Genomic DNA, 12,458 nt, shown 5'->3' with positions numbered 1-12,458 from the left:
GTTTTAGTTTGCTCTCGAATAAATACAGTATGTATTTCAATTTGTATTACTTGGAAACATTTTATGCTTTATATATTTAATTTATATTAAATGGAGAAAAGCAAATCAACTCAGACCAGGGGCAGCTCGAGAAAAAAATCTCTACCCATGTGCAAGGCCATAGCGAGGGGAAAGGACTTGGGGGTCTGGTCCCCTCCCAAATGTGAGAAAATGACTGAAAAAAGGGGGAAAGATGGCCAAAGCTACTGTTCTATCACTTTGCCCCCTGAAAATTTCTGGCTATGGGCCTGCCCACGTGGGACCTTTTTTTGGTGTCCCTGCCCATGTTGTTTCGGTTGTCAAAGCTTTTTTCCCACCCTTTCAACTCAGATTTGGAACCCTGTATAGCCACATGGCCCAAGAGCCACCCTTGAGGGGAATAACTAGACTCTCCAAGGGCAGGAAACCCCAAACTGATACTACAATAAATTTAGCAGAGAAGGGGGGAATCAGACTACCGAGCCCCCTTTCCAGACTACGGCTTTGACTCCGGCACCATTTAAATGTTGGAAACACAATACAAGCAGATCTATAAAAAAATATAGAGTAGCAAAACTTCATTGGATATTAAGCGTGTCGAATAACTCCAACGGGATCATTGGGCGTGCAACTATTTTCACATCTATCATCATTGGCTCTTTGTGTAACAGTGATTTATGATGAGCAAACTAAATTATCTTCCTAAATAATAAGTCCGCACAGTTCCACTTTGTCCAAAGAAATGTATCAAACATTCACAATAAGTTGTGTGGAATCAATGGACTTATTGTAAGAAAGTGAAAAATGTTGGGTAACGGTTTCGTAAATTTTCAGAAGGACATTAAAAATGTTCATTAAGAGAGAAACAGAAGGCCAAAGCCGGATATCTCTACCATTTTAATTCGAGCAGCCCTTTTGATCGTTATGACACTGTTTCATTGACTGAAAACAAAAATTATTTCCTTTAATATCTTTTGATACTGCATACTTCCTGAAAACTTCTCATGAAGTATCAGTTGGGAACCTATGGTATCAATCAATCATATATATTGCTGTCCCGCCCCTAGAGGCATACAGCGGGTGGGAACCTATGGTATAGATATGTAAGGGCTATAACTGGGCCTTTCATTAGGGAAGGCACACTTAATTCTCCCCATTACATGGGGCAGAGCTGCCCTTATGGGTGTGTGACAGGGGCAGTGGCACAAGCCTCCATGTTTTGCGGTTCCAATGCACTTACGGTAACAAAAATTTCTTTCAGAAATTCTGAATTTTCATCCATTATAGAAATCTGAGTTTTCATCAATTCTGAAACTATTTCTTTCACTTATTTTGAAAATATTTTATTTATTCTGAATTTTTATTAATTTCGGGATTCTGTGAATTTTCATCAATTCTGAAATTATTTCTATCATATATTTTGAATTTTCATGAGAATTGGAATTATTTATTGCATTTATTCTCAATTTAAATTACTTTCATCATCTGAAACACTGCCTACTTCCCGAGAAGTTTTTGTGGAATAATGGTATAGGTCAGTAGGAGCTGTAACCAGGCCTTTCGTTAGAGAAGGCATACTTGATTCTCCCCATTATATAGAGTGCATAACTAACAGTACGTGTCATATTTTACAGGTAAACCTTTGATTTCTGGAGGCATACTTCCAATAAGAAAAAGTATCCAAGTAACGTGTTGAACTCATATATGTCATTCATGTTGCGGGGGGGGGGGGGGAAGTTATAGTTATAAAAAAATTAACTTTTTACATGGACACCCTGTGCTCAAACATCAAATTAAAAAGTTGTTGCCCATCTCTCTTGAGAAAAAAAAAGTCTACATTTCTAACTGCCAAAATTTGCCGAGATATTTGAATTTAAAAAAAATGAAGAAAAGTTGGGTAAATAAACAAAACCTAATGGAAAAAAATGTTTCTATTCACATTTATTATCATTTTTCTGATTTTCCTCCATATTTTCCAAATTCCAATATCTCAGTGAATATTGCACTCAGAAACAGATTTTTTTTTTTTTTTGGCATCAGGAGAAACAGGGCAACTACTTTCTAACTAGGTTTTTGGGAACACGGGGACTGTATAAAAAGTTAAATTCTGTATTTTAATATCTACACAATCCCTTGCAACATGAATGACATATTCGAGTACTACACGCTATGTGGATTCTTTTTCTAATTGGGAGCATGCCTCTAGGATCAATGGTTCGCTAGTAAAAAAAAATGTCATACATACTATTACCAATGCACCACGTATTTGCATACACATTATATCAGTTGGCTAAGACACTGAAGTTGAGGGGAGGAGGCCCCTGTATCTCCACCCACGAGGGTGCTCAACCTTAACCTTTGTGAAAGTGCGGGCCACACTTCACAGATTTCAAAACATGTCATGGGCCATTTATGTCATCTGGTACAGCGTCGCAGGTCACTTAAACTATCTAAAATGTGCTGCAGGCTGCCTGAGTGATCTAGAATGGTGAAGCGATTGGTATTTAAGTGATTTAGAACCGCAACAAGGGCCGTTTCAGTGTTCTGTAACTGTGCCACAGGTCACTTAATTGATCCGAAAATGTGCCGCTTAGTTCATTTTGAGAAAATTATGTTTGAGGTTGAGGGCCACATTTGGCCTGCGGGCAATCAATCCCTATGGATTCGGGGTCATTGCTACATTGCCATATTTTTTGTGTGACAATTATTGATACTTATAACTTTTATACTTAGCTATGGCTAATTATAATCATTATGGTTAGCTACGGCAATCCTAACGATGAAATGTGCAGAGAAGAGAAATATCGGACCCCTCCCCCCATTGAGAAATGACAAGAATATGTGTTCCAAACAAGTAACATGTATTTATTTCACTAATTTTTGATCCTATAACTGATCGGCTCTAATTTTTAGAATGCACTGCACTTTTAAAACACTAAAATTTAATTATTACGGTGATCATTGAAAAACTGGAAATATTTTAATATTTCCAGTTTTTCAATGATTTCAACAATTTGTTTTAAAAGTGCAGTTTTTAATTTTACATAAAACTTCAGCAAAACAGACTGTCCAATATTTTAAAGTTTTTCACGAGAAATGAGAGGATTACCTGAAGAGAGATGATATCGGCTTTGTAGTGACGAATTTCATGCATGATGTTCTTTTTCCTGTAGTTCCATTCAAGCGCCCAATTTGGGCAATAACCATAAATTTGCCGTGTTGCGTATTTATCACAGAGAATATTGTAGCACATGACAGTAAATGTACCTAAAAATTAAGTTCCGAACTACATCAGACACAAGAAAGGAATCAAAAAAATATTAGCACTATTTTTAAAGAATACTTTGATATTTTTTCGAAAACTAATGATAAAATTTTCTTCTTTTGATTCTAAAGTGATTGGTTACATACATCACTCAATTCAGACAAATTTATTGAAGAAAAAAAAAATTAGAAAGCATCAGAAACTCGTATTCCATCTGTTCAAAATAAAAAAAATGAGGGTGTTTTTTGTTTTACTTTCCCATGTACAGTGCTCTCTTTTGCAGCCAGGAGGTAGGAAGAAACATTACTCCTAAATATGAAAATTAGCATTTGTGGCTGGTAAAAAACCGCAGATATACATGTACAGTAGACTCTGGACTATCTGGCCTAATGTGGAGGAAAGGCAAGGCGGATAACAAAAAACGCAGGAATTAAAAAACACCTTTTTTATTTCAAAAATCCACTCTTATTCATAACTGTGGGGGGGGGGGGGTTGAGAAATGAAGTGGTGTAAGTCCAGATTTGGTTGATGTATACTTAGTCACATAAAATATATAAAATAACTAGGAATTTTAATACTCACTTAGAAATGAAGTGGTGCAAGTTGAAGCTGATGAAATAGCCTACAGATGGCAACAATATAATTTTCCTGACACGATAATTGCTAGTAATATCAAATGCAAATTTCTTTGTCTTGAAAAAAATTTACAATGTGACTTACACCACTTCATTTCTCAACCTTCCCAATATTGACCTCTAAGTACAAGCCAGTACCTCATAAATGTTTGTTATGTACTGTACGTTTTAAAAATTTAACTCAGGTAAAGGAAATCCATGTTTTGAAAATATTGTACATATTTCAATATAAATGTCTTAATACCTAACTTAATTGCACAAAACAAAATCATGTACACTAAACAGTATAAATACTTACACCAAGGCCGTAACTAGGATTTTTGCCGCCCCAACAAGTAAAAAATTTGATAATTCCGTAAGTGTTCTTTGTTCCCACCTAAAATTGCCATTCCCCTAAATTTTGCCGCCCGGGGCAGTTGCCCCCCCCCCCCCATTTATGGCCCTGCTTACTCACTTTAAAATAAACAAAATACAGTGAAACTTCACTACACCAAGCTGCTTGATATACCAATACACTCCTCTACAATATTTTTTCAAATCTTGTTTGGAATCGCCCATAGCCGCCGATGCAAAATAACCTTTGCTACTCTAACCCTGTCTAGAATGATATCTTTTGAGGAGATTTTTAAACCGCAATGATAATTTTTAATGTTTCGCTCCAAATATCCTTTGCTATATTTTTAAACTCGTCATATTCAAGTTCTTCCGAGGACATCTAACAATATCTGTATTTGGCACCCACCATCAGATCACCGAAAGTGTTGATGAAGAGTTTGCATTATCACTATTTTTTGCGTGATACACCAAAGTGTATTGCAAAGAACCTCTTTGCAGGGGAAGTACATTTAACGAAATTTTGTTTAACAACTAATCATTTAAAATTTTTTGCAGCGAATAAATACAGTACTCAAAAGTACATTTTTTGGTGGTACTAACTATGCTGATTTAGAAAAGATGCCAACAGAAGCATGAATTTGATGGTATGTGAAGATAATGTTGCCTTTCTGTATAACGATAATCCCTCGATATCGGCAATGATATTTTTTCTTGGTCCATAGAATATCGTTAAACAAGTTTCACTGCATTTACGTAGACTTAATTCTTACAAAAATTATAAAAACTTATTTCACTATTTATTGATAAATGATTGCACGAATTGATTACACCTGGAAAACCTTGGCAAAGTAAATTATTTCTCATTTTTATCACAACTAGGCTGGATAGTCGAGAGTCTACTGTACATTGCGATCCTTCAATTCAATGATGAAATCCTAGCTGGGCGATCTAACCAAGGGCTCTGGGGGCAAACACTACCACAACACAATTTTAATTTCTCAAATCATTTGGGTTTTGCTCCTTAACATTATATTGCCAATGTAAATCAGCCTGTTTTAAGAAATTTTTTAAATGTCTAGTGAATTTGATGCACCAAATACATGGAGTTAAAAGAATCAAACTTTAGACTGACTGATCAGCGTTTAGTGATAGGTTAAGCGGGCGATGGAATGGACCAGGGGGGGCCAGAAGAAGTTATGGGTTCAGTATAGGATCTTACGGATTGGCTTGAGTTTAGGGGTGGGCTATGAGAACAAAAAAAATTTGAAGGAAGAGGAGATGGAACATAAAGTTTGGGGAAACTATCTTCTAGATACTACACTGGATGAGAAGGTCAAAATATTACTTACATGATGATGACATGGATGGCTCAGTCAACTGAACCCATGGTCTTTGCGGGGGATGTGTGGATGTAACTGTGAAAGAGATAAAACAATTTATTATATTCGAATATAATAAAACATTTATTATATTCGGTAGATAATTTCGAATTCTAAGATTTTTTCCACATTTGGCATTACGTCATGAAATGTAATTAAGCACCAATTATAACTAAATTTACAGTAGTTGGACACTCAAGGTGCCTGTTCTAATGCAGGGTTTGACAAATCAAGAAAAAATATTAGGAGCCAAATGCAGGGTCGCAACTAGATGCTTGATCACCTGAGGCAAGCGCGCATTTTGACGCCCCCCCCCTTGTAATGTTGAAAGAGAGGTTTCAAAATGAAAGTTGCGCCCCCTCGGGTCTAGCACCCGGTGCACGAGATCCGCCCCCCCCCCCCCAGTTGCGGCCCTAGCCAACCGAATATTTTAGGAGCCGAGAGTATTTCTCTTGCCTGAGCTAGCAATCACACGCAAAGTTTTATGAGCCAAATATCAATTTTTTTTTAGTGATGTCGATTTTGGCGTCCGGGATATGTCAAGCCCTGTTCTAATATACCCATTCGAATGGGAAATGGTATACACGTTTATATGGTGGTAAGATTTAAAAGACAAAACGGTACTTGAAATTATCGTCAATAAGGAAAAACGTAGCGCAGCACGAAGCCTGCTGATTTCGGCAGGCAGTCCCTTCAGCACGGACCTATGTGTGAATATAATATCAGTAGCATTTAACTGAATTTTTTTTATTAATTAGAATTCAATTTTTTGATCTGTTTGCGGACCATAGGTTGAGAAACGTTGGTCTGTTCAGGCATCACGACTGCATAGGTATCGTCAGTTACATTTTACCCACCATGGGTTTCTACCGAATAAAATTTAATCACTCTAAATTAAGAAAAAATATTCAACTCAGGTTGCAGGGTCAGATGTACACTTCGACCCGAGGTCGTACCGGTAGCGACTCCCCCGTGACGGACCCGAAGGAAGTGACCGATACTGTATAACAAAGATGTTCAACCTTTTGGAGAGTGCGGGAAACTTCATTGGTTTTGAAACGCGTCGAGGGCCACTTGAGTTATCTGAGAATGTGCCACTGGCCACTTGAGTGTGAAACTGATACATAAAAATGTCACGGTCGTCCGCTTAAGTGAAGTGTAAATGAGTCGCGGGCTGCTTAAATGATCTGTAAGTGCGTTGCGAGTCGCTCAAATGATCTCGAAGCGCACCGCCGGTGCTTTAACGACCTCGAATACATTTCCAAATCACTTATGTTAATAATTAATATAAATAATTATAAACGCAATCAGATTACAAAAATGATTTGGATATGTGCCGCGAACCACTTGAGTGATTTGATAATCTATCGTGGACCACTTGAGTGGTTTGGCTATTTGTCACAGGCCACATTTTGCCCGCGGGCCATAGATTGAGCATATATGTTGAATAATATGGAACAACATCGTGAAGGGAACTTTATTTCTCTCCACAGACTAAAGATAATTATACATTACGTAAGTGGTTTCCTCCCCCGGAAATACCAGTTCCCCTTCCAGAGAAATTTCTGGCACCGGCGAACACCTTCTAGAGCAGAAACCCTTCTGCTTTAGAAGATGTTGCAACGGCCCTGCTTCAACCAGCTAACAGTAGGTCTGTATTAATATAGGCCCAGGTCAGAAGAATGGGCGTGGGAAAGGAGAAAGAAGCAAATAATAATAGAGGATTATGTTGTTCGTCATACAATAAGTTCGCAAAACAATTTCGAACGAGTGCTTTCTGTTTATTTACAGAAGGGAAAAGAACAAGTGTTTTGAGATATCTGTTAAAACAAACAGATTATTTAAAGCATTTCGATGCACCCCCCCCCCCCCACATAACAACGAATACAAAAAAAAATCATACAAAATGGCGGTTCAAGTTCGGAGAAAGAAATAAACTTCAGTGCATTCTGAAAACTTCGTGTGCTTATTGAAAACACAGAATGCTAAATATAGTTAAAAGAGAATGCGTGGTAAATATTATTTTGTTTCAAAGAGATTCTTATGTTTTTATACACGTCTTTTAACAGCGATTCCATCTGTTCGCAATAAAAAATAAATTACCCAATCAGCAAAGAAAACATCTGGAAGGAAACATTAAAAAAAAAAATAATAGTTTGCTAAAAATAACTACGGCAATTTTTAAAAAAAAAAGTTCAAAGACCCCCCCCGTACTAAGCTCCACCCCACGCAAAACAGTGCAACAGTAAAGATGTATGCAAATGGAGGTAAAGAACCCTTCCCGTGTTCAATAGAAATTCAATTCAACCACAGGTGAAATCAAGGTAGTGCACGCAAAGCAAACGAACAAGAGAGAAGCAGAATATCTCCACTGATACTCTACACCAGACTATAAACTGACACTGTTGCTTATCAGACCGTACAAAGTGTGGAGAGAGAGAAAAAAAAGCACGGCGAATAAAAAGACTCGGACAACTAACGGGCCAAAAGGGAACATGAACCTAAAAATAGAAAATTTTTCGAACCTTTGCCTCATGAAAACATTGGATCCGACAATATTCGTGAATAACATAGTAATCGAAAACGCTGATTTTTTTAAAAGTATTTCGACACACGGGAAACGCTAGTTGAGCTTTCCGTTTTTATCATTTGTGTCGCACCATGTTATTTTATGCATATGAGGGATGATTAGATATGTTTACATCCGATTATCATCCCCGTCTCTAACCGAGAGGTTGGTGCAATAATTTTATGGTGCAGCTTTTTCTTCTTTTTTTTCCCAGGTGAATGTTACTTTTTACTATACTTATATACCTGGGAAACACAAAATAACACTCCACTGAATACAGGAATATGATCTTCCAAGGGACTCGCCAGTGGCTATATGTTAGTGCCGTTGTCCTATCGCCATCTCTCTCCCAGAAGTGTGTCAGGAAATGAAATTGTTTTTAAATTTGTTGTGTGATCGTCGTTCTCCCCAACTGAAATATTTGAGCTTTAGTTATTGCATTGAATATTTAATCACAGAGAAACAAACAGGGTGCATAGCAAACGGGGGGGGGGGGGGGTATGGCATTTTACTGGCGAACCGTTGATCCTAGAAGTATACCCCCAATTAGAAAAAGTTTCCATAAAAAGCGAAGTACTCAAGTATGTCATTCATGTTGCAAGGGGTTGTATAGTTACTAAAATGAAAAAAAATTAACTTTCTATACAGTCTCCGTGTGCCTGAAAACCTAATTAAAAAGTTGTTGTCCTGTCTCTCCTGATGCCAAAAAAAAAAATATTTCTATGTTTCTAAGTGCAATATTCACGGAGATATTCGAATTCGAAAAACGGAGAAAAGTTGAAAAAAAAAAACAGTTCTAAATGTGGAAAAACCGTTTTACTCACATTTAGAGCTGTTTTCTTCCAAATTTCTTCCGTTTTTAGAACTTGAATATCTCAGTGAAGGAGAAACAGGCGCAACAACTTTATAATTTGGTTTTGGGGAGCACGGGAACTGTATAAAAAGTTATCAATTTTATTTTACTACACTACACACTATTTGGAAACCCTTTCTAATTGAAAGTACGCCTCTAGGATCAACGGTTTGTCAGTGAAATGCTATACCCCGTCTGCTATGCAACCTGTATGTTTATATACAGGATGATTCCATAATTTCTCCTTGCCACATTTTACATCCTAGAGGCATATCTTCAATAAGAAAAAGTATCCAAATAACGAGTAAAACTCATAAACATAATTTATTTTGCAAGGGGTTGTATAGTTATTAAAATATAAAAATTAACTTATTATACGGACACCGTCTTCAAAAACGCAATTAGAAAGTTAATAATATATTTATTTGCATATAGGTCATTGGCCCGTTACAGAGATTGGAAACACCATGATTTACACAAAAAAATACATCATAATTCAAGACATCATAACCATACTTGTTAAAAAAAAGATAAAATGAAACAAAAGAGGGGGCGGATTAATTTTTACACATCAACTTCAAATAAGAGTAAACAAACATTGCTTAAAAAATTGTGTATATCTAATATAAAATTTCTCTTCGATGAGTTATCATAACGGGACTTAACAAGGAAGCACCGTTGTTTCCTGATGTGGTCCTATGTCGAGGTGGACTTGACATAGGATAGCAAAAGTTTAACGTCTGTGGTACTGTGTGCAGGGGCCGTGCGCAGGATCGATCTTTGCAGAGGACCACACAAATTTTCTTCCCGATAAATTTTGAGTTACGACCCTTCAAAAAGCATTTAAGTTAACAAAAATTGGTTCATATAGCATATACAGGCTATTTTCTTTCGATATTCCACTAAAAAATTACCTTTTCTTCTAATTTTTGGTCGGCTTGAAGAGGAAGGGGGGGGGGCTCAGCACCCCCCCCCCTCCGCCGGGTACGCTTCTGACTGTGTGTCATGGTTCGATACATGAAAACATTCGAGAACGTGAGGATGTAAAATCACCTTCATGGGAATTATTTCAACACATTACACCCACGACATTCCACGGAATTGAAGAAAATAGATGTTTTATGCGAGGTATACGAAAAGTTATTCAGTAACACAGTTTGCCGCCCCCATCCCCCCCATATCCGCATGCCCACCCTCAGGCATATACGAATGTTAGAGAAACGTATGCACGACCACCGTCATAAATATTAATGTTATTTTAAATAGGGTGGAGAGGGTTCTTGAATGTCCAATACCCCAACATGAAACACTCCAAAGTCATTCACTCTTCTGGCGCAATGAGAAGGAAGGTAGGTAACTGAGACGTCGGGCCATGGTCACACGAGTGTCAAGAGGGGTGGGGAGGGGAAAGGCGAGGTTTTTTTTCTTGTTGAAAGGAAGTAAATGTTGAGAAGTAAGGGGGAGGGCAAGTCAAGAGTCTATATTTCAGTGTTTTTTTTCAAGGGGAAATACATTACTCGCATCAATAATTGACTCACGCACCTGCAGAGAAAAGGAAAAATAATGCCCAGTGACTGGGTGGCGCATCAACCAATAACATTGAGGATGACACGGGGAACTGAAGAATTCCTGACCTTTCATCGCCCCTTCATTCAAAGAAACCCTTTCAATTCCAATCTTGGAATTAGTGAAATTGATATGGAATCATCCTTTCACTCTTAAAAATAAACGGTTCATGCGCGTTATAAAAGTTGCACGGAGTTAGGGGAGAGACATCGAAAGACAATTCTAAGGAATTAAAAAAAAAAACCCTTTCAAAATATTGATCATCGCAGAAAATCTAAATTTCAATTTTTTTCAAGAGAAACTGCTTTATAACTAGTCTTTCTACGACCATTCAACAGTACAAGCACCTGGTAAACATTTTTCTGAGGAATTTCTAACGATTCGGTGAATGCCGGAACGTGTTGCGTGTATATATGAGGCCGTGTTCACACTGAACCGACACGGATTGGTATTACTTTAGTGTGCAATACGCCTAAGGCACAGTGCAACACTGAAGCGACGTGAGCGAAACTGAATTGGTTAAAAACATGAGTTCAATGCCGGTTTTATGTTTTTAAGCAATTCATGTCGATTCCATTCGCGTCGCTTGTCGTCTCGGTTCAGTGTTCCGTGCCTAATGTGTGGTACTAACGTAAGTATTTATGTTCTCATAATCAAGCGCGTGTTTTGTGTTCTACTGGCACTGCTATCTGTCTTCGATTCCATTTTGCGAAATAAGTTCCTGGACGACATTTGCGTCAATACGTAGCAAATTTTCGATCTAACGACAAATACAGGATTAGCATAAATGAATTTTTAAAAATTATTATTTTCAAACACATAATATAATCAGTGACACATAAAAATAAAGAAAAACAAAGTTTTTTGCGGTTACAAAAGTTCGATGTTCATTCTTTAAACCCTTACATCGGCAATCCTGATATCTCGGGTTCTTAAAACTCCCTCAAAACGTTAAACTCGAGCCCACGTGCCGTTGTAATCCACCCCCCCCCCGTCCTGTCAATTAACTGCCAGTGAGAGGAGTCAGCTTCTGTTCAAAGTCTGATAACAGAAGGGGAGAAGAGCTCGAGGTTAAAATAATATAAATAATGACAGAAAAAACAAGAAAGATGAAAAACTTTCGTTATCATTACTTTGTGTTGGTGGAACGCATTTATCAGCTCCCGAGATCGGCGAAAAAAAATATTCTTGAAAATAAGTGTCAATTTCTAGAAGGTTTTGTGATTTCCACTGTGGCAGTTATAATGCGGATCAGGAAAATTTTAAAAATCGCTTAAAGGATTAAATTCATTGAGTGTTTTCGGCAATGATGGTTTATAAACAATTGCCGAAAACACTCAATGAACTTAAAAAACGCATCAATTCTGTATTTTGAACCGTTGACTGTGTAAATGTGCGAAATGAATTTTGTTACAGGTTAGATGTCTGTCGTGTTACGAAAGGTTCTCACATCGAACATTTGTAACTGGGGAAAAAACTTTATTTTTCTTTATTTTAAGGCTGAGCGGTTAGACACGACTAGACAAGACAGCTTCAGACAAGCTTAGTCGTTGTTGTTCACGTTGATTTGTATAATGCAACGCGCACCGGTTAGTAAGACAAATTGAAACGTTGCGTCATACAATGTGAAAAAATGACTAAGCTCGTCTAAGGCCGGGATTACACTATAAAAGTTAGACAAAATACCTTTTACAAAACTTTAAAAAAAAAACAACCAATAAGAGCATCAGTTACATTCGCTAAAATGTTTTATAAAATAGCTTTTCTAAAACTTTCATAGAACTTGAAAAATGTAACCAATAAGCGGATCAGCTAAGTTCGCTCGAATGCAACAGAT

At 37.3% G+C, this 12,458-nt stretch overlaps 1 protein-coding gene across 2 annotated transcripts in view; it reads right to left on the bottom strand.

Annotated features, from left to right (window-relative positions):
* The window catches only part of twin (CCR4-NOT transcription complex subunit 6-like twin), a 117,761-nt gene that overhangs the window by 11,030 nt on the left and 94,273 nt on the right, over positions 1–12,458 (bottom strand). For both annotated transcript variants that reach the window (XM_089250102.1, XM_089250101.1), the window contains 2 exons: positions 5,604–5,669; positions 3,128–3,285 (listed from right to left, as the gene is read on the bottom strand). In XM_089250102.1, the coding sequence (XP_089106228.1) occupies positions 3,128–3,285; positions 5,604–5,669 (224 nt within the window). The remainder of the gene's footprint in view (positions 1–3,127; positions 3,286–5,603; positions 5,670–12,458) is intronic.

Source organism: Pholcus phalangioides, unplaced genomic scaffold (genome assembly GCF_987345545.1).
Source record: "Pholcus phalangioides strain wild (caught in Gottingen) unplaced genomic scaffold, Ppha-v1.0 ptg000022l_1, whole genome shotgun sequence".
In the NCBI taxonomy this organism is placed as follows: domain Eukaryota; kingdom Metazoa; phylum Arthropoda; class Arachnida; order Araneae; family Pholcidae; genus Pholcus; species Pholcus phalangioides.
This window is presented reverse-complemented; position numbering and strand designations above follow the sequence as displayed.